Source organism: Pongo pygmaeus, chromosome 15 (genome assembly GCF_028885625.2).
Source record: "Pongo pygmaeus isolate AG05252 chromosome 15, NHGRI_mPonPyg2-v2.0_pri, whole genome shotgun sequence".
Lineage (NCBI taxonomy): Eukaryota > Metazoa > Chordata > Mammalia > Primates > Hominidae > Pongo > Pongo pygmaeus.
Window position 1 is genome coordinate 56,279,824 of NC_072388.2, and position 23,945 is coordinate 56,303,768.

The 23,945-nt window shown below is 39.6% G+C and overlaps 1 protein-coding gene across 2 annotated transcripts in view; it reads right to left on the minus strand.

Annotated features, from left to right (window-relative positions):
- SLC35F4 (solute carrier family 35 member F4) overlaps positions 1-23,945 on the minus strand; it is a 304,653-nt gene that overhangs the window by 21,219 nt on the left and 259,489 nt on the right. Inside the window, exons 2-3 of one of the 2 annotated variants that reach the window (XM_054449737.2) lie at positions 8,749-8,934; positions 3,938-4,235 (exon numbers count right to left, since the gene is read on the minus strand). In XM_054449737.2, coding sequence (XP_054305712.1) covers positions 3,938-4,235; positions 8,749-8,934 — 484 coding nt within the window. The remainder of the gene's footprint in view (positions 1-3,937; positions 4,236-8,748; positions 8,935-23,945) is intronic. The other variant, XM_054449738.2, reaches the window with a different exon arrangement.

The following is a 23,945-nucleotide window of genomic DNA, read 5'->3' on the forward strand; positions in this document are numbered from 1 at the left end:
CAGTGAGCATTTACTCTTTTTGAATTGTTTTTTAATTCTTTAATTATAGCTGAGTTTTCATAGACACATATAGAAAATCAATTCATGGTGAGAATTAATATTCCCAAGCACTTGCAAAGTGGTGATAGGAAATTATATCTCACGCCTATAATCCCAGCACTTTGGGAGGCCAAAAACCACATGATTATCTCAATAGATGCAGAAAAGGCCTTCAACAAAAGTCAACACCCCTTCATACTAAAAACTCTCAAACTAGGTATTGATGGAACGTATCTCAAAATAATGAGACCTATTTATGACAGACTCACAGCCAATATCATACTGAATGGGAAAAAGCTAGAAGCATTCCCTTTGAAAACAACTGGTCAAAGAAAAGGATGCCCTCTATTACCACTCCTATTCAACATAGTATTGGAAGTTCTGGCCAGGGCGATCAGGCAAGAGAAAAAAATAAAGGGTATCCAAGTAGGAAAAGAGGAAGTAAAATTGTCTCTGTTTGCAGATGACATATTATCTATTAAGCAAACCCTACCACCTCAGCCCAAAATCTCCTTAAGCTGATAAAAATCTCAGGATACAAAATCAATGTGCAAATATCACAAGCATTCCTATACACCAGTAATAGAGAGCCAAATCATGAGTGAACAGCCATTTACAATTGCTACAAAGAGAATAAAATACCTAAGAATACAACTTACTTACAAGGGATTTGAAGGACCTCATCAAGGAGAGCTACAAACCACTGCTCAAGGAAATAAGAGAGGACACAAACAGGTGGGAAAACATTCCATGCTCATTGATAGGAAGAATCAATGTCGTCAAAATGGCCATACTGCCCAAAGTAATTTATAGATTCAATGCTCTTCCGATCAAGCTACCATTGACTTTCTTCTACAGAATTGGAAAAAAACTACTTTAAACTTCATATGAAACCTAAAAAGAGGCTGCATAGCCAAGACAATCCTAAGCAAAAACAACAAAGCTGGAGGCATCATGCTACCTGACTTCAAACTATACTACAAGGCTACAGTAACCAAAACAGCATGGTACTGGTACCAAAACAGAGATATATACCAATGAAACAGAACAGAGGCCTCAGAAATAACACCACACATCTACAACCATCTAGTCTTTGACAAGCCTGACAAAAACAAGCAATGGAGAAAGGATTCCCTATTTAATAAATGGTGTTGGGAAAATTGGCTAGCCATATGCAGAAAACTGAAACTGGACCCCTTCCTTACACCTTATACAAAAATTAACTCAAGGTGGATTAAAGACTTAAACGTAAGACCTAAAACCATAAAAACCTGAGAAGAAAACCTGGGCAATACCATTCAGGATATATGCATGGGTAAAGACTTCATGACTAGGCCAGATGTGGTGGCTTACACCTGTAATCTCAGCACTTTGGGAGGCCAAGGTGGGCAGATCATGAGGTCAAGAGATCGAGACCATCCTGGCTAACACGGTGAAACCCCATCTCCACTAAAAAATACAAAAAATTAGCTGCGCATGGTGGTGGGTGCCTGTAGTCCCAGCTACTCAGGAGGCTAAGGCAGAATGGCGTGAACCCGGGAGGCGGAGCTGGCAGTGAGCCGAGATCACACCACTGTACTCCAGCCTGGGTGACAGAGCAAGACTCCGTCTCAAAAAAAAAAAAAAAAAAAAAAAAAAAAGACTTCATGACTAAAACACCAAAAGCAATGGCAAGCCAAAATTGACAGATGGGATCTAATAAAACTAAGGAGCTTCTGCACAGCAAAAGAAAGTATCATCAGAGTGAACAGGCAACCTACAGAATGGGAAAATAATTTTGCAATCTACCCTTCTGACAAACGGCTAATATTCAGAATCTACAAAGAACTTGAACAAATTTACAAGAAAAAAAACCATCAAAAAGTGGGCAAAGGAGATGAACAGGCACTTCTCAAAAGAAGACATTTATGCAGCCAACAAGCTATGAAAAAAAGCTCATCATCACTGCTCATTAAAGAAATGCAAATCAAAACCACGGTAAGATACCATCTCAGGCCAGTTAGAATGGCGATCATTAATAAGTCAGGAAACAACAAATGCAGGAGAGAATGTGGAGAAATAGGAACGCTTCTACACTGTTGGTGGGAGTGTAAATTAGTTCAACCATTGTGGAAGACAGTGTGGAATACTATTCAACCATAAAAAAGGATGAGTTCATGTCCTTTGCAGGGCCATGGATGACGCTGGAAACCATTCTCAGCAAACTAACACAAGAACAGAAAACCAAACACTGCGTATTCTCACTGAGTAGTGGGAGTTGAACAATGAGAACACATGGACACAGGGAGGGGAACATCCCACACCAGGGCCTGTTGGCAGAGATGGGGGACTAGGGGAGGGATAGCACTGGGAGAAATACCTAATGTAGATGACAGGTCGATGGGTGTAGCAAACCACCATGGCACGTGTATACCTATGTAACAAAGCTGCATGTTCTGCATATGTATCCCAGAACTTACAGCATAATAAAAACAGAGAAAAATATGCCAGGTTACTGCAAAAGGTGATCACAAATTAAACATTCTTCAAGTCCAAATGAATAAAGAATAATTAGTACATGCACTTCAAAAGAAAATGGTAGTTGAGGCCAGGCACGCTGGCTCACGCCTGTAATCCCAGCACTTTGGGCGGCCAAGGTGGTCAGATCACTTGAGGCCAGGACTTCAAGAGCCGTCTGGCCAACATGGTGAAACCCATCTCTACTAAAAATACAAAAAATTAGCCAGGCGTGGTGGCAGGCACTTGTAACCCAAGCTACTCAAGAGGCTGAGGAAAGAGGCGAAGGTTGTAGTGAGCTGAGATCGTGCCACTGCACTCCAGCCTGGGTGACAGAGCAAGACTCTGTCTCAAATGGAAATGGAATTTGAAGATAGACCTTTCAAACTTAAGTTTATAAAAAGAGTCTTATAATGTACCAATTATAATAATTTCTTTTCATTTGGTATACGGGCAACGCCTGCAAGACAAATTTATTCTGCTGAGGAATAGTAAGTCCATGTGGAGAACTCTTCTTCCATCTGCCATCCACTGATGTCCCTATTTTTTTTTTTTTTTTTCCTGGGTGATCATAGCAATTTTCCTAGAAGTCACTTATCAGCATCAGGCTTTTCCTCTTCATGGAGCTGTCCACTAGCAAAGGTACTTGGACCCAAATGCTGCTTTTGCCTCCCTTGAGTGCCATGCAGGGCTGTGTGACATCAGCCCTGTCAGCTTCCTGAGCTATCCAAGAGGGGGTTACAGAAGCCAGGTTTAGTACAGAACAACCACTGGAACCATAAGACTTTAAGCCCAACCACCCCTGTTCATGGTTAGCAAGGAAACAGACAAAGCTCCCATGTGCATCTAGCCAGCAAAGAGTGGCATCTTTTAAAGTTTCTTAGTGCCAAACTCCCTGTTGCATGAAATCAGGCCATGTCATCTGCTAGGCATCTCAGTGTCAGGAATATTGAGCAAATGTTTGTGTAACAATTAATCTTATTAATACCATTTTTTTCTGGGCTTGATGCACTAGGATGTTCTTATAAAACACAACTTTCAGAAATAGATCTAGATTTAAATCTTGGTTCTGTTATAAGTGTATAACCTTGGATGAGTCATTCAAACTTTCTGAACTTGTTATCTTTTGTCTTAAAATGGGGATAACGCCACCTTAAAATGTAAATGTTACCACTGGTCATAATAAGAGATGCAAAAGTACAGTACAGTGCCTGGCATGTTATAGACACATTTATATTTTTAAGGGAGGCCTGATTCTGCTTCTAGTGCTTGTCATCAACCTTAGATCTTGCTTCTTCACATACCCCAAAAAACTCAACTCATATTCCCAAGAGATAAAAATGGGCATATTTTCATAAAACATTTCAATAATCTCTTATTGGCCAGTTAACATGAAACCTACCTGAATTTTTTCATTGGAGATTGCTTTTCTTGAGCAGTGGCTAGATGACCAGAATAATAGACTGGGAAAAACATAATGTTCCAGTTTGTTGAAAACCAAGTCATGAAAAATGGGCAATAGAAGTTCTTATAAGTAATTTTTACAATCTGTGTAGTTCCAACCCAAGACGATGATACTGACAAGATGATCAAGAGTCCCCAGATGCCCTTCAGAACCATGGACGTGCAGGACAGGCAGCGAGCCTTGATTCTGTTTTCTTGGCTGCTGTTCTCAGAATGAGTCTGTGTCCCATCGTCTGCTGGAAACAGGAAAGGAATACAAATGTATGGAAAGCAGGTTATGAAACAGCAATCAAATATATCAGCTCCTTAAAAAAGACGGATGAAACCAAAGAGGCAGACAGTAGAATTACCAGTGTTTTTCTTTTCTACCATCATTTGAAGAGACTGATAACTTCGGCTCACTTTTTCTCTGGACTCTCTGCTCTACACAATATAGTAAGCATCTGAGTCCCCATCCAGTCCATGAGGTTGCCATGGACTTGGCGGATGCTATGCTGTTTTCCACTGTGCCCTTCCCTTGCAAGAGCATTACACATCCCAGCCCCCAAAAACTGGTCTTGGCCACATGCCCTGCTTTCTTCTATCGAACGTGAGAAGATGTGAGGCATAACATCTCTCATAAGAGCCTTAAGAGGCATCCCAAGGTCCTACCAGCTCTCTTGCTCTTCCCCTCTGTCATTTCAATGTAGAAGACCAAATATAAGTTGTTCTTCCTGTCTGTGTGGGGAAATGAGCAGAACCCAGCCAAAGCTGCTCTGTATGCACCAACATGAAAAGGGAGTGAGAAATAAATAAATATTTGTTTCCATTTCCCCCTTTTTTTTTTTTTTTTTTTTTTTTAAGTTACAGCAAATGGCCTGGTGCTGTGACTCATGCCTGTCATCTCAGCACTCTGGGAGGCCAAGGTGGGAGGATCACTTGAATTCAGGAGTTCAAGACCAGCTTGGGCAACAAAGCGAGACCTTGTCCATGAAGAAAAAAAAAAAAAAAAAGCAGTGGGAGGTGGCATACACCTTTAGTCCCAGCAACTCCAGAGGCTCAGGTTGGTGAATCCCTTGAGCCCAGGAGTTTGAGGCTGCAGTGAGCAATGATTGTACCACTGCACTCCAGCCTGGGTGACAGAAGGAGACCCGGTCTCTTAAAAAAATGCAGCAGCGATGAGATGATTATTAAATTAAAAGTAATGTGTCCCAAGAATAGAGCAAGTCCTGACTACACAGTCATTTCCCACCTCATCAAAAATGACTATTTAATATATTTCTGGGAGCACAATAAATTCTGCTTTGTACTTTTACTAAGAAAATTTAGCAATTTTACAGCACACTAAAATAGCCAAAACTCTCTAAAAGTGATAATCATGAAGGCTGTCTCCCTTCATGGAAAAAACAAGTTAACATAATGAATTCATGTACCTTTCAGGAAGTTAAACAGGAGCAGAGGTCATTCTGAGTCCCTGAGCTGAGATCCCAGATGGTAATTGTCTACAAGAGTCTCTTGTGTCTCCAGGGACCCCACTTAAGCACAAGGCCTATGCTGAGGGTTAAAGTAGCGCAGCCCAGAGATTGCAAATGGCAGTGGATGGGGCTGCTCACTTTGTGTCTCCAGAACCTGCTGGCTCTCCTGCTGAGTGTGTTCCTACTGCTTAATCAGCCAGGTGTGGCTGCACCACTGTGTTAAAAACCTTTACCCAGTTAAGGCTTTCTGATATAATCATTGGGGGAAAGGAGAAGAGAGCCTTGAAAGTGAATTCTCCACTGGGGAATAAAAACCAAGTAACTATGAACACAGCAACCACTACATGACTTGTAAGTCTTATGAACAGTACTGAATTCTCAGAGTCTAGGCATCCAGAAGATGAAAACTGGCAATCTTTTATTCGTTCATTCAACAAAATCTTATGAAGACTCTACCAGGCGCTAGTTAGCTACTTGGATCCTAAGGGTTTGAATATGAAAGACTTCAGCCCACGGTCTAGTGGAAAGCCAGAAACACACTCAACACAGTGTGATAAGAGCCCACTCAGGCAGATACAAGGCCAGACAAGTACTTGTGGAGGAGCTTGGGGGGGATATGATCAGAAAAAATGTCCATGAGGCAGTGACACTGAGATGAGTCTGGAAGTGTGAGTTACTCAGCTCCTTCAGCTGTTTACAGACAACACAGTCTCTTGATAACAGGTCTGCAAATTTCCTCCATGACCATGTGGCTTATGAAGACAGCAGAAGGAAAACTAGGATAAATAAGAGGATAGAGAATCTTGTGTTGAGAGGCCAAGAAAGGAACACAAACCTGACTTATTAAGTAAATATTATCATTCCCACTTCACAGATGAAAAAGCTGAGAATTGTGTTAAGGGTTGTCCAAGATTGAACCCAACCGAATCAGTATGACTCCAGGGTCTAAACTTTATTCTGAGCACCCACATGGCTGGGCCTTCAGCCCTTAGCTTTCCATTCAAGCACTGCAAGTTTCAGACTGGGAAAAAAGTTCTGTTTCCTGGCAGGAATGGCAGTCCTGCATGGAATTTAAAAAGTGATACTTAAGAGAAAGGTGTACCCTACTACACTTCAGATCTCATGATTCCCAGAGACTACCTTATAAAGGAGGAATAACTCTACAAAGATTCTGAGGCAATATCTGCCTTTACTGTCACCTTCTGTGAAGAATGTGTCTGCATCACCACTATACTATGGGTGTGCTTTTGATGATACCAATAGTCACCTACACCTTTTCATAGTATTGACTCTAGGCTTCTTCTATTAACTAGATTGACTGTTGCCAATTCTTCAGCTTTACAAAGCACAGAAAGATTAGGTATCCAGAACTCTTTTATTTTCTGACCACTTTTAACATGATTTTCTATAGTCCTGCTTAGATTTTGTTATCACTAAAATTGGTTTACCGGGATTCTATCCATTTCTGCGTACCTTTATCAAGTCATGCAAATTGACAGCAGAGGCCACTGGAATTTGGAAACATGAATTTAAATCCTAGCCCTGCCATTGTATGGCATTGAGTACATTTTTAAATTCCTTTCTTAGCTTTATCTGTCCAACAGTGATAATAGCTATCTCATAGGATTTATTTTGAGATTAAGTACCATAATATCCACGAAAGCATGGTGAGCTTCTCTTCAGATTATTCTTTTCTTCTCTTTGGTGCACTGGAATATCCCCCAAGTGCTTCCAATAATCACAGAAGGAGTAACTTACTTATGTTCCAGATGATCTTTAATGGTATGGTCTTTGAAATTTGTAATCTGTGTATGATACATAGGGCATGTCTTTGTTAACCAGTGTGTTTAATTAACTGGAACATTTTGTTTTGCAAACAACTGGGGTAATAGGAATATTGCAATCTATTAAAGCCAATTAAAACTTTCTGAAAATTTAAGATGTCATTATTTTTCTAAGTTTTAGCCTTGGGGTTTACATAGTGTCTGAGACGTCATTTTATTTTCTCATAAAAAATACATTCTCAAATGAGTAGGACCCTAGACAAAGCTTTCACATCTCCTCTCTTCCTCTGTTTACCCTTCCCCCATCCCTAATTGAATCCTCTGAATTGTCATTTTTTTAAGGCAGTTTTCCTAAATTTCTGGAGGTTTTTATTGTTGTTGTTGGTTTTACTACTAACTTATTTTGGTGGTGTATTTTGTTGTTTTTGCTTCTGCTGTTACTATTTTTGAGGACGAAAGAGATTTTAGTATATTCAATTTTAGTATATTCAATTTTAGTATATTCAATTTTAGTATATTCAGCCAAGCTGAAGGAACAAATGGAGAGAAACAAATGGGCCAGAAGAGATGTAGGTGGGGCAATCATGGACACAGGTAGGGGGGCTAAAATTGGAAAGGCAGAAAGACAATCATACCACAAGTCATCCCACAGTGATGGTAACTGGTAAACAAAAGCATAGAGACATTCTGAGGTAGAGGAATGCATTTGTAAGCATACAACTGTTTGCTCTTTTCAGGAATGTGAAAGTATGCTCAGTCATACAATGAGAGGAAGTGAATTTGAACAGGGGACTTGAGTCCATTCCCTGAGGAAGGCAATAAGATGTCCGCTGCCAATAAGTAACAGTCCTGGCCAGCAGCCTAGTGGACCCAGCTGCATTTAAAAACTATAAATTTTGCTGGGAAACTCATGAGCATAGTTACAAGATTTATCTAGCTATTCCAGTCAGTAACCCAGGAGTTGGCGAGTGGTCAGGTGGATGTGAGGAAAAGCTAAAGTCTCAACTGATCAGAAAATGCTGATCAGGGAAGCCAGTGAAGTCTCCTGCAGAAAGTATGAAACTGGGAATACTAAAAGGGCTCCTGGGACTAACAGTCCCGATGAGGCCAAAAGCAGATTCTGTTATTTTACTGGTGTTTTCATTCTTTTCAGGATGGGTATATTGTGCTGTTACTGAATCCCCAGGCTGAGAAAAAAGATGCAGGGTTTTGATATTCTGAAGATGAGAAAACTACCTACCTTGTAAACTTCACCAGGAGTCATTGTCTAACCATGTGTTAAGTTGCTCAACTACAGGTTTTGGCATTCAGTTTCTCTGCCATACTGTACACCACTAATAGATTGTATCTATATATTTCCCTGCTTCCTTATCCTCCGGCTTGATAAAGCTTCCCCACATGTACTCATTAGAGTCCATGTAACATCTCTGCGTTCTGTGACAATGGTGAGATCTTTCTATTTAGAAGCTTACTAGGATGTACCGTTATTTAAGAGGAGGTCACCCACATACCTGATCTGTTCTGTCTCTCAACTCTATGTCCACAAACTCCTGAGGATCCTCGGTTCTGAAGTTCAAGAATAGGAGCAGAGGAATCTTCGGTGACAGACAGCGGGGACAGTTGTCTACTGATGCCACTGTGTGAACTGGGGCAGTTGGCTCCTGGTTTACATCGAGTGACTGATGATCTGGAGGTACCTGGGAAGACAGAGTTCACACCAGTTTGAGAACTGCCTGAAGAACAAATTGGAAGTAGATTTTATGTATTTATTTAATTATTGTTTGGAAACAGGGTCTCACTCGGTCACCCAGGCTGGAGTGCAGTGGTGTGATCTCGGCTCACTGCAGCCTCTGCCTCCCGGATTCAAGTGATTCTCCTGCCTCAGCCTCCCGAATAGCTCAAATTACAGGTGTGTGCTACCACACTCAGCTAATTTTGTATTTTTTGTAGAGACAGGGTTTCACAATGTTGGCCAGGCTGGCAGAAGTAGATTTTAAAGGCCTGAACAGTAAAATATATGGTAGCAACAATCACAGACCTAATGAGCTTATTTCAAATTCTATAAAAGGGGCTCATAAAAAGAAAATGTTATGGCAAGGTCTGTGCCTATAAGATAGACTCTTAGATAAATCTATTAGCTAGAAATGAACACTAGAAGATGGTGTTTGGATTGGTATTTGTGTTCAGAATTAATACTTAACACAGTCAAATAGCTTAAGGCAAGGAAGGCACAGTGTTCTGTGATTTTCCACTCTACCCTTTTCTTCCTAAGGCTGTCGATTTCCTAACTGGTAAAACTGCCAACAGTGTTTCCAACAAACTGACTATACACTTTTCCATGGGATTGATCACTAAAATTTAATTTCTTTGTGTCTTCTCAATTACTGCTAGCCTCTATCTGGTGTTATAGATGAAAATCCTCCACCAGCCAACCCCCCAAGAATCTCCAACCCCGGGTCAGCCTCATGGGTCTGCAGCCAGTATACTCACATAGGGTGCTGTGCTCAGAAGGGCCCATCCTGCCACTTCCCACCCCTCAGCCCCAATTTTCCTATCCAAATGATGCATCTATCAACATTAAGAGATTAACATTGGTACATCACTATTAACCAAATTCCAAACTTTATTTGGATTTCACTAGTTTTATCACTAATGTCCTTTTTCTAGGACCCTATTCAGGGTTCCACATTACATTTAATCATCATGTCCCTTTATCCACCTATGGTCTGAGATAGTTGTTCAGTCTTGTTTATCATAACCTTGACAGTTCTAAAGAGAGCTGTTGAAGTATTTTGTAGTCTCTCAATTTGAGTTTGCCAGATATTTTATCTCATGGTTATATTTGGCTCATGGATTTTTCAGGAAGAACACCACAGAGGTAAAGAATCCTTCTCATCATATAGTATCAGTCATGACATGCTACCAACATGACTTGTTATTGATGATGTTAACTGTGATCACCCAGCCAAGGTCGTGTTGGCCAGGTTTCTCCACTGTCTTTTTTCTTCTTCAGTAGCCAGTCACTAAGTCCAGCCCACACTCTGGGGTGGGGAAGAGGGCGTGCTAAGCCTCACTTTCTGGAGTGGGTGGGGTCTACATATATTATTTGGATTTCTTCTGTAAAGGTAATTTGTCTCTTTTCCTCCTTTATTCACAATTTATTCATATTAGTATAGACTCATGAATCTTTAGTTCATACTTTGGGTTATGATCAAACCTGCATTGTTTATTATTTCGCTCAAATTATTCCAGCTTTGGCCATGGCGAGCTCTTTTAGATTGGCTTCTGAGTACCTTTGATTTGTCCCCATTCTTTTGTGTTTGAGCTCTTCCTTACTTTCTGGTACTGCAAGATGCCCTGGGCTTATCTTATAGTTTCCCTGCCCCACTCCTGAAAATAATCATTTCCCCAAGGATTTCTATTTCTTCTATTTCTTTGGAATGATGGTTGCCAGAGCCTAGGATGGATAGTGTGGGTTGGGGGTGGAGGGAGTGGGTACAGTTAATGAGTACAAAAATATAGTTAGAATGAGTAAGATCTAATATTTGAAAGCACGAGAGGGTGACTACAGTCAACAATAATTGACTGTAGATTGTTAAATAACTAAGAAATGATAAATGCTTGAGGTGACAGATGACATGTTACACATGGTATGTCTGTATAAAAATATCTCATGTACCCCATAAAAATACCTACTATGCACCCATAAAAATAAAATAAAATGTACTATTTAATCTTGGATTTAGAAAATTAAAAATTTACGGTTACTCAGAAAGTTAACAGAAGCATTATATACTGACTGCTACACTTAAATTAATGCTATGTTACTATTGCTATTATAAGAGTGTCAAAAATACCCAAGGTTCTTATTTTACATATCCAGAATGTTTATTATACCTTGTACAACTATGTTTCTAATTGGACGATTCAAGTTCGATAAAAACAGACTGTCTGAAATTTAGTGAACTCTCAATTATTCATGTTCTTCAAGAGTGGCTGATGCTCAGATACTCCAGGAGTCTTTTAAAATTTATCTTTCGAAATTTATTTTTATAAGGTATGCCTTCTCCTCTTTTCTCAGGGTAATATTGGGTTTCATTTTCCCAATATTCCATTCCCAATCCCTTGGCAATTATAGGTCAAAAGGAGAAAGTCTAGAAATAGGTTGGGTAGCAAGTTGGGATGGGATTGAGATAAAATATTGTCCATAGTTACCTGAAAAGTTGGTAACTTGTGTGCAGCTAGCAGTGTTGAATGTATAAGCCACACCAGTGATTTATCTTCCTTTCTCATTTTCACTAAAATATTATGTCCTGGCTTCCATTCCTCCTGTTCCTTATGTGATATACCGCAAAGCCCACTGCCTGCTGCCAGCCGCCTCCCACTGGTCAGTTTGTGGAAGAGATCCAAGAGTAGTTCATCCATGAGAGACATTTTAATCACTGTCTTAAACAACACAAACTTTAAACTTCCGAGCCAGACCTGGAGGTGTATTCAGCGGTTGGGCCATGACACGATTTTCATTATTTGGCCCAGAAGGAGAATATGATTTCTTCATCTGCACTGTTTGGGATCTGCACGCTCCCAAATTCAATTTGATTCAACAAGTAGTTATTAAGCACCTATTACGGCAGGTATTGTGTCAGGAGCAGTTAGACAAATGAAGAATAGTTTGTACCTTCATGGAACTCTCAGTTTTATATGATGCAGACATGTAACCAATTAGCCACAGTTTGATGCAGCTGGGGGAGCAGGAAGAAAGGGAGTGAGGGATTCATTCAGAAGCCTGGAGCAGGGAAGGCTCTATGGGAGGTTACATCAAAGGTGTCTTTGAAGGATGAACAGGACTGAATCAGGCAGAGTTTTAGGCTGGGGAATAGGCAATACAGTCAGAGGAAACCGTAGAAGCAAATACTCAGAGGCATAAGGTGCATGCTATGAAGCTTAATATTAAGACAGTCAGCTCTAAGATGCTGAAATCTCAGTATACAAGAGTATTGGAAATCCCATTCTTTCACCCTCACCTGTTACTTGAAAAGGAACTGTCTAATTGAGATTCAGGCAGTATACAGTGGCTAAGAAACCAGGCTGTCTCAACCTGGGGAGACCTGGTAAACAAAAATGACTATTAGGGGGCATTTATTAAATAGAATATTTGACTTCATATACTAGGAATCCAAACTAAATTGGTTTAAAGCTAAAAGGGGAGTATTTAGGAGCTTAGCGACCTACAGGGACAAGAAGGCCAGAGTGTCCCTAAACCTCAGGAACACCTGGAACCAGGGCCCTGGTGCAATCAGTCTCATCTTCTCCATCTCTCGCTGCTGGGTACCAGCTTCATGTCTTCTCAGAAGGCTGCTGCTTGCCTTTCTCTGCAGAAAATTTGGTTGTCTGAAGCTCCCAAACTTTCAATCTCACAGCTTTAGCCTTCTGAGAGAAATTTAGTTGCACAGAGTCAAAAATCTGGAGAAAGGGGCTTGAATATTATACTGATGGCTTGTCCAATTTCTGTCACTAGCAGAGCGAACATTGCAACAGGCTGCAGCTCCCAGGAAAGGAGGAGTGGAGCTGAGAATAAAGTGCCTTGGGTGTTCAGGAACTTCAAAGCAAAAAGGAAAAAGAACTACAGCCACTGAATAAAACAATTGCTTAAACAGATTGAGTATAAGATGTGAAGTTCTCAGATAACAACTTGAAAAGCCAAGCTGATAAAAGTTAACTAGGAAAAGGTCTTTGGAAAGCACTGGGGATAAAAAGCAAAGAGTCAAATGTCTCCATGCGAACAAGTGCAATTTGACTTGGAAGATACAGATAGATCAAAGTCCCAGCTATCATTCAAACAAAGGCCTTACCGTTGGCTTTTATCTCCTATGGGCACAAAAGGTCAACAAAACATCTGGCTTTACTAAGTACTATACTGAAGCTAAGCCAGAGACCTTATCCCTATTTGCCCCAAATCATGAAGCAAACACCGCTATGTAGATCTGGTGCCTAAACCTAAAGGTAGAAATCATGAATACCCAGAAGCAATTAACACAATCTAGGGAATGTGTGTGTGTATGTGTGTATGTATGTGTGTGTGTGTATAGAAGGGGTAGTTGCTCTATGACAAGAGGCAGCATAACATGTATCCTGAAAAGGGTGCCCTGAAAAGTAGGATACCACTGGCTATGTCACCTCAGATAAATTACTTGACCTCACTTTGTTCACATTCTTTCCTTGCTGAAATTAAAGGATTAGACAAAATGATTTCCTAAATTTCCACAGCTTTCTCTTCTTCAACCTGAAGATTTTTCAAACATGTACTTGCAAATTATGCTTAACCATAACACAACTTTGTCTGTTTTCAACTCATTTTTATAGCCACTTATATGGATAGGGTTCCAGAATAAAGGGATGGCAAACTCAAAACAGGACAATTTTAGAAAAGGTGGTCAAGGTATAGGGCCATAGGGCAGTGGCTCCCTAAGCCTCCCACCCTAGCATCACTTGTGAACTTGTTAGAAATGCAAATTCGCAGTGCCAATATCAGACCCACTGGGTCAGAAATTCTGCACTAGGGTAAGCTATAGTTTTAGGAGCCTTCCAGGTGATTCCAATGTAAGTTAAAATTTGCAAAACACTGTATGTGAGAAATCATAGAGGGTAGAGCTGTATTCAGGTTTAACTACAGCTCTTACTAACCGCAGGCCTAAAGGGGCGAGGGGACAGAGTGATTAGAAGAATCTGGGGCCAGGCACAGTGGCTCAAGCCTATAATCCCAGGACTTTGGGAAGTGGTTGGATCACCTGAGGTCAGGCGTTCAAGACCAGCCTGGCCAATGTGATGAAACCCCATCTCTCCTAAGGAATACAAAAATTCTCGTGTTGAGGCAGGAGAACCTCTTGAACCCGGGAGGTGGGGGTTGCAGTGAGCTGAGATCACGCCATTGCACTCCAGCCTGGGCGACAGAGCAAGATTTTGTCTTGAAAAAAAAAAAAAAAAAGAATCTGGAAGGAGAGGGTTGCTTGACTTGGGTCATGACCTTTAATTAAGGCAGGCACCCAGTTGGGGGTCTTGGAAGTACTCCCTTCCTTTGATATCCCACAGGAACTCCCCGTTGGTCAATAAGCCAAAGCCAGGAGATAAGACAGCCTCTTTCTTTACAGGTTCAGCCCCCAGAATAAGTTGGGTGGAAAAAAGTGGAAAGAGGATCTGGAGGAGTAAAGAAAAGACATCCAATATTCTGTTTCTACAACAATGCTATGATCACAAAGTCAGGGGTTAAATCATATGATCTCCTAACGCCCTACTAGCTTTATGATTGATTGATAATTCTTCCAAACAAGCTCATGTAAATTATATATTGGCCATAAAACTAGCGCTATTTTCAACTCATCTTTTATAAGTGTGTTTCTTTTAAAGATCCAAGGCCTTTTCCATGACTAAGATATTATAATCACTAAACAAATGTTGAAGACAGAAATGTAACCCTGGATTTTTCACTTGATGTTGGTTGGCAGCCATAATTATTACTCTGTCATTTTTTTCTTACAAAAAGAGATAAAATATCAATAACTCAACAAAATATTATATGAACAGTTATATTTCAGCTTATTTTAAAACTCATATTCTGTTGATTTCAGTGGCAACAAATATTTCCTTGTAGTAGTATTATTTATTGTCATCAGTTTTGGTAGGTTTTTCATAGAAACCCACATGGAATCTGGTTTAAGGGTTACCCTCTTCTTAGGTAAACATATAGCCTTGAAGTTACTGAAAAGGGTCAGCTTGGTGGATAGTCAATGCACAAGCAATAGAAACTTTTCATTTCAATTTATTCTCTAAAAGCCATAACTCCTCAGCACAATTCCATTGTACTTATCAGGTATTACTCACTCCTTATAGTTCTAACAGCTCTTAATTCATTTAATAAATAAATATGTTTTAAAATAACTTGGCTGTTGGTTTTATTATCTATATTTTTGTATGCCTTATATATTTTATATTTTAAAAGTTTTTTCAAGACTTGCTTATTATCTTATTATAAATAATAATTACATGTATATTATCTGAAAGCTAGATTTTGAGGATGTAAATCTGAATTATTTAGGTACTTTTACATGCATATTAAAACAACATGAAAAATACTTTTTAATTTTTTTTCAACTTTTATTTTAGATTCAGAGGACACGTGCGCATTTGTTACCTGGGTATACTGCTTGATTCCGGTTTGGGGTATGAATGATCCCATCACTACTGATCATAGAGCCCAACATTAAGTTTTCAACCCTTTCCCCCCTCCTCCCTCTAGTAGTCCCCAATGTCTATTGCTGTCATCTTTATGTCCATGAGTACCCAATATTTAGCTCCTACTTATAAGAGAGAACATGTATTTGAAAAAGCTTTTAATTTCTAATTCATTTTTTATTTATCTAAAATCTATATCTGAAAGAAAGCAGTACTAATAGTTATATTTCTGTTATAAACATCTTATCCCTAAAATAGTAGTAATCTATCTAGAATACAATTTATCTTCTCTACCTGCAACCAACTTTGAAATCAAAGGTTAGATCACTGCTACCTATTTTTACAATGTAAAAATAAAAATGCCTACTATTTAACTTAGCACCTACTATGCACAAAAAGCCTTATGTATGTTATCCCCAGACCTCACAACAATACTTGTGGGTGTATTTTACTATCCCCATTTTACAGATGAGGACAGTGAATTTCCAATAGCCTAAGTATTGATGAAAACTCAGGTGTGTCCAATTCCAAAGCCCATATTCTCTCCAGTGTATCTCACTGCTTTTCCATCTCAGCTAATCAGTTTTACTGAGCTCCTTCTGTAGGCAAAAAGGTTACAATCTTGCTGGGAAGATAATATATATTTCCCCAAATGCCTAAATACATTAAGGTGAGCAATTCAGTAGCACAGAAAATAAGGATAATTATTGTTCAAAAAGTGGAGAGATTAATTTCAGCCTGGATGGTAAAAAAAAAAAAATGCTTCATAGAGTACAATGGATTCAAACAGATCAAAAAGCAAAGGAAGGTTTGGATAGGAGGAGAGCCTAGGGCAGCTTCCAATGCAGGAAAGTGTGGATTTTGCCCTTTTAATTGTGGAGAGCAAACAAGGTGTTTAAGGTGTTTTGTAGAGGGATGATGGCTTGAAAGTAGAATTTCAGGAAGGCAAAATTGGCAAGAGAGGGTAGGATACTCACTACAGAAAGAACCTGGAGGGAAGATAACTATTTGGAAGTTGTTAATCCAAAATGTAGTCTTTAAGGGGAGCTGGAATGTCTCCTTTTGAAATTTGTATTGCAGTAGAATCTTTCTTTTCTCTGGCTAGGATCTCAGCATTCACATGATGATGGTAGAAAGAATATTAATAATAGTATTAATAATGGTGTTAAGAACATAAACAATGCACAATAATCATACCTTGTACATGTAAGCCAGTTATAATCATTCTTCCCTGTCATGACCTTGTGCAATGCAACTAGTGACACTTTCCCTGGGCCTCCAAATGCCAGAGGAGCTCCTCTGTTATACTTGTCAAGCACCTGTTCTGGATTCATATACTAAAGAAGTGGTTGGGATCAAGACATATTTTCTCTGTTTCCCTTACCCTGAATAAAATATTATCCTTAACACTTGCTTGTTTCTATCCCTTCAGACCCTGTATCTCCCTCCAGCATCAAGCTTTAACCCTCAGTCCTGCCCAAGAATAACCCCTCTCCCTTAACTATGGCTCCAAACATACCCATGTCTTATTAAGTCTAAAGTTGTTTTTCTAATTCCAGCTACCTCTTACCTTGTCCAGACCTAGAATCTGTCTACTCAGCCTTGTTACTCTTTACACCTCTGTCATCTGTAGAATTAGATTGTGGAGTAACCTTTATGATTTCTGCTGAACATTTATAGAAATCTGAAATGGATTTTTAAGTATTCCTAAGATACTTATGAAACATTTTTAAATCTACTTTGCTGATTCTAGATATGAATCAGCAGAAATACCACAAAATTGCATTAAAGTTTTCTTTGTGTGTGATAGTCCTGGTCTTTAAATAATTTTCCAGATAATAGAAAGTGCTTTTCATTGCAAAAGAACAAACAATTTAAAAAAAAAATCTCAGCCCAGTTATCAACTCCTTAAATATATTTAACATGGCCATCTTAGACTTCTGTCCTGTGTTTAGCTACCCAGCACCCAACCCTCTTCCTATTTAGGGGGAGTTCCCCCTCCCTCCTTATATGTCTTAATGGGAAACAGTGCCCTACATCCTACAATGGAAGCTGAAGGAAGCTAAATAATTCTGCTTGCTCTTGGCAATAAGGTGTAGGTATGACTTGGTTTCAGCCCATCAGATGCTCCTATCCAGACTTAGAATCTCCTGGAAGCCAGGATGGTTAAAGCCCTACAGTACCAGTAGGTACTACCCAACAACAGGATGTTGGGTAGTGATGGAAATGGCAGCGTCTCAGCCTGATTGTTACAGCTGTCTGGCTCTGAAGGCCTCTTGATTCCTGCACATTTTCCAAGGCTTGGTGACCCTCTCCTCCCAAAGCCAGTCAGTAAATCTTCATTTTGCTTAACAGTCCTAGGGTAGCATTTCAGTGGCTTGCAAGCAAGAGTCCTGTCTGATACCAAATTTACAGGACCTTCCCATGCACCCAACTCTGCAGCCCCTTCTCACCTTATCTATTTCCCTTCTCTCTGATGTCTTCACTCACTAGTTACCTTTGTATTACAGCTATCTCTATGGGTGACAGTCTTTGTTCTCAGAAAGGGACCTCTTAAGAGCATTTAGGAAAATTTTCTGGATTTCCCACTAGCTTCCCTGTAAAAGCCCAATGGTAGGCATCTTTAAGAGAGTGTAGCCGGCTGTTACCACTGATGAGCACCTGGTGGCAAGTTTTCTTGTGTAAGAGAGCTGGTTGATTCCCAACTGAGGGTAGAGAGAATCTCTTAGATGCACCAACATCACTTCTCTTCCATATCACTCCAGTCACTGTGATAATGCCAACAGCAAGTGGAGATTCATTTCTATACAGTGAAAAGGCTAGTCTTGATGGTTCTGAAATAATTCAGTTTAACCCGAGAAAACAAAAAGAAATTTAAGATTCACTTTAGAACATTTCTCAAAGAGATCAGCCAACTAAATTGAAGCAAAATAGATAAGAAAATGCTATGCTGTATTCTAGGAATACAGCTAACCAAGGAGGTGAAAGATCTCTACAATGAGAATTATAAAACACTGCTGAAAGAAATCATAGATGACACAAATGAATGGAATAACATCCCATGCTCATGGATTGGAAGAATCAATATCATTAAAGTCGCCATATTGCCCAAAGCAATTTATAAATTCAATGCTATTGCTATCAAACTATCAATGCCATTTTTCACAGAATTGGAAAAAACTATTCTAAAATTTATATGGAACCAAAAAAGAGCCCATATAGCCAAAGCAATCCTAAGCAAAAAGAATAAAACCAGAGACATCACATTACCTGACTCCAAACTAATGCTACAAGGCTACAGTAAACAAAACAGCATGGTACTGGTACAAAAACAGACACATAGACCAATGGAACAGAATAGACAACCCAGAAATAAAGCTGCACATCTACAACCATCTGATCTTTGACAAAATTAACAAAAATAAGCAACGGGGGAAAGGATCCCTATTCAATAAATGGTGCTAGAATAACTGGCTATCCATATGCACAAGAATGAAACTGGACCCATACCTATCACCATATACAAAAATTAACTCAAGATGGATCAAACACTTAAATATAAGACTTCAAACTATAAAAAATCCTAGAAGAAAACCTAGGAAATACCCTTCTCAATATCAGCCTAGGCAAAGAAGTTACGGCTAAGTCCCCAAAAGCAATTGAAAACAAAAAACAAAAGTTGACAAACGAGACCTAATTAAACTGAAGAGCTTCTGCGTAGAAAGAAAACCTATTAAGGGAGTAAACAGACAACCTTTAGAATTGGAGAAAATATTCACAAACTATGTATCTGACAAAGGTCTATTATCCAGAATCTATAAGGAACTCAAATCAACAAGAAAAAAGCAAATAACCTCATAAAAGATGGGGAAAGGATATGAACAGACACTTCTGAAAAGAAGACATACAAGCAGCCAAGAAATACATGAAAAAATCCTCATCGTCACTAATCATCAACAAATGCAAATCAAAACCACAGTGATATACCATCTCACATCAGTCAGAATGGCTTTTGTTAAAAAGTCAAAAAATAAGAGATGTTGGTGAGGCTGCAGAAAAAATGAAATACTTACATACTGTTGGTAGGAATGTAAATCAGTTCAATCACTGTAGAGAGCAACTTGGAGATTTCTCAAAGAACTGAGAGTTAAACTAGAATTCAACCCAGCAATTCTACTACTGAGTATATACCCAAAAGAAAATAAATTGTTCTACCAAAAAGATATGTGCATCCATATGTTCATAGCAGCACTATTTACAATTGTAAAGACATAGAATCAACCCAGGTGCCCATCGATAGTAGGTTGGATTTAAAAAAAAAAGTGGTACAGTATACCATGGAATATTATACAGCCACAAAAGAGAATGAAATCACGTCCCTTGCAACAACACGGATACAGCTGACAACCATTATCCTAAGCAAACTAATGCAGAAACAGAAAACCAAACACCACATGTTCTCACTTGCAGGTGGGAGCTAAACATTGTGTAGACATGGTCATAAAAATGGGAACAATAAACACTGGGGAAGACAAGAGGGGGAAGGATGGGACGGTGATAAGGTTGAAAAAACTACCTATTAGGTACTATGCTCACTACCTGGGTGACGGATTCATTCGTACTTCAAACCTCAGCATCATGCTATATACCTTTATAACAAACCTGCACATGTATCCCTGATTCTAAAATGAAAGTTGAAAAAAGAAAAGTCTATGCTATATGAAGAAAACAAAACTAAAAGTGCTTTTTGGCCTGGTATAAGTCTATAGTTTAGTTATTCCCAGAGTATTAAACAAAGTTCCAAATGTCGTACCTTTGAATAAACATCTCTTTCTTTTAGGTGGTAAGATACTGGCATTAAGACTACAAGACTACTTTGCTTTCTATAATACATATATATTTCTCCAAAAACACATACAAATAACTTAATGGCATTTTAAAACTCATATTTTAGATGCAGTGGGAGTGCTTATGCTTGAAATAATATCTTACTCAAATAAGCAACTGATTTTAATTTGTTTTCTATTTCTGGATTTTCATATGTTGAGCTTGCTTCCCTGAAACACCCTGTTTGCTTTTATTAAGCTTTCACAGTGACTTTTCTTCATTTAAACCTTTGTTTCTTTTGCTCCAAATTCTTGGTTTCCTTGTAACTTGAACTAGCTTATTTACCTACATACAAGTGTATACAAAGAGTACTAAAATCCTTATGGACCTTGTGACATCATCACTGTCCTCTTGCAATGTCAACCACTCTGCCAAGTTTGGCAAATACTCCTTATGGACTGTAGAAACCCTCTGCTTACAAATTCCTCCCTAGTATGCTCTCCTGGGAACTTCTCTTCCAAATGGCCCTGGTGAGTTTCTTGATTGGTAGATTTGACAACGCATTAATAAGGCAGTCTCATAATCCATTATGGTTCAAAACTCAATTTAGAATAAATCAAGAAACCTGTGGCTACTGGCCTAATTCTGTGATGACTAATTAATAAGTTATGGATGCCTACTGTGTGCCTAGCAGTGCCTGCCCCTCTGCTAAGCACAGGGAAGAAGAAGGAGGCATGGTGCTTGCCCTCATTTTTTTATGGTCCAGCAGGGGAAAAGCCAATTATACAAGCAATTTCTATAAAGAGTGCTAAATGCTGAGTGGGTGGACAAGCCAGCCTTTTCTCTGGGAGGCAATTCACTGCACAGCCCCTTGCCAGTACTAATGGTCCACAAGTATCTTCTCTTTGGGGAAGTGGGCTTTTAAACTGTAATCCTATGGCTCAGTTCACAAAATATTTATGCCTTGTTCATTAGCAAAAAGAAATAAATGGGCAGACGAGCATGCCAGGGTACAGCTAATGCTATTAGCATATACACATTTGTCACCCAGGGGAGGAGTACCAGTCAGGAACTGGCAGAGACAACTGCTTAGGCAGCTCTGCTGTGATTTAAGCCACAATCTAAATGTAACTATTCGCAAGTTTCTGCCTCTGCGGATATAAGCTAAACAACCAGCATCAGTTTGTTTTCACAATTGTTATGGGTATCCACAACTGCCAGGTAGATGGGCTGAAATAGTCTTTGGACCTAAACCCACAATGGTGAGTCCCAGCTCCACACTCATGGAAGCCTCTTCCTCACTTACCTAAATCCTACTGTCCCTTCAAAGTCCAGTTCAAAGCCTAACACCAATCTGGGCCAATGCCCACTTCCAAGACACTCACTGCCATTTGAAAGGATTTAAGTAGGGAAGTGGAATCATCGGATTTGAGTTTTTAGATCACTGTGTAACGTGGAGAATGGACTGACAGGAAGTAAAACTTGAGGTAGAATGACTTGTTAAGAGAAAACTGGGTGTCTAGGGGACAGATTAAAGTGGCCTTGAAGAGGTGGCAGCAGTGAGGTTGAAGAGAGGTAGATTCAACAGTATCACAGAGATGGAATGGATATAACTTGGTAAATAATTGAACATGGATGTAGAAATAAGGGTGAAAGAGGGGTCAAGAATAAGCATCAGTTTCTGTCTTGGACAACTGAATTGATAAAACACCATTTACAGAGCTAGAAGGAGGACCTGGTTTGTGGGAAGGGTAATGAATGCAGTCTTAGATGTGGTGAGTTTAAGTGCATGAAACTCATCCAAGGAGAGATGGCCAGTGGGCAGTTGGACACACAGATCTAGAGTTCAGAACACAGATTTGGGCTGGAGACAGATTTGAGAGTCATCAGTGTATGGAAAAGTCATTGAAGCTATGGGAGGGGTTATATGTTGAATTGTGTTCCACTCTCTCTCCCCTCTGTCAAATTCACATATTGAAGTTCCAACCCTCAGTACCTGAGCATGTGACCTTATTTAGAGATAACACCTTTACAGAGGTGATCAAATTAAAATGAGGTCATTAAGGTAGCCCTTAATTCCATATGACCAGTGTCCTTCTAAAAAGGGAAAATTTGGGCACACACACTCATGGGGAGAACACCATGTAAAGATGAAGCCAGAGAAAGAATGGATGCTTTTATAAGCCAAGGAATGCCAAAGATTGCCAAAAAATCACTAGAAGCTATGGGAGAGGTGGTGGAACAGGCTGCCTCCCACAGGCCTCAGAAGAAAGCAACCCTGTGGATACCTTGACCTTGGACTTCCAGCCTTCAGAACTATAAGACAATACATTTCTGTTGTTTCAGCCACCATGTTTGGGGAACTTTGTTACAGCAGCCCTAGCAAACTCATACAGGAGGGGATGAGATCACCCAGAAGGAAAATGTTGACTGAGAACTGCAGATAACAAGGGCTGAGACTCAAGAAACCCAGTAATTAAAAGGAGATGAACCTATTAAAAAAAAAAAAAAGCAGCCCAAAAGATGGGGGGAAAAAACCCAGGAAATTATAACAATACAGAAATCAAAGGAACAGAATGGCAGAAGGTGGCCATGGTACAATTGTGAGTTAGTGACAAGACAGTCATTGTTGACTTTGGAAAGAGCACTGTTGGGGGAGTAGCAGGGGCAAAAGCCAGACTGGCCTTTATTGAGAAACAAGTGGGAGATGAGAAAGCGCATGCAGGAAGTATAGACAGGACACAAATGCAAAGATCAGGGAAACACTTTTCTATGCAGAGATTTTGAAAACACAGAAATTGTGTTAATTTAAGGAGTCGATAAACCATCCCAAATCTGTTATGTGGGAGGTAGGGATAGACATGTATGCAGACGGATGGATGGATGGATGGATGGACGGGAGAAAAGACGGCATATGGCAGATTCAGATAATTCAGCGTAGTTTTATTAGAAAAAAATCATCTTTTATTCACAGTGCAAAAGATTTATAAAAATCAGGCATGGTTTTTTAATTTAATAGAAGAAAATGTGAAGCTCTCATTAAGCTCCTGGAAATCTCGCTACCCTGAGTTCAGGGAAACTGGTTTGGCATGTTTATCACCTCTCTGCTCCCATGATTGTTGCAAATGTTTAATCACAATCCTCACCGTAAGGGTCATTTCTTAGCCAGAGATAAGGAAAAAATGATACTAAAGTATTTGTTCTGTTCCTTTGGTAAGCAAAGGAGAGTAAGTCACCTCCCGGGAGTACCATATTCACCCATGTGAGGCGAATTATGGCAGCTATGCAAGTATTAGAATGCTTAATGTGCTGTTGCTGACAGTTGAGCATAGAATATTTAAAATGTTTCCTGTAGAGGCAGCTCTTGCAGTTTGTTTTGCATGCTCTCCTCTCAAAATCCTAAATTTATCTGATGGAGTGAAAGATAATTCTTCTGATGTTCACACTGTCTGGAAGATGGCTTAAATTTACTACACACGCTTTGGAATAAGGTAAAAATGCTGCTGGCATTACCTTCTAAACATTCCTTGAATCCATCTCCTTTTGCCATCCTTACACCTCCACCTCCCCACATTAGGCCCTTGCTGGCTATTTCGTGGATGACTGGCTGCCACATGTTCCCAGCCTCCAGGAGACTGGCTGCCACATGCTC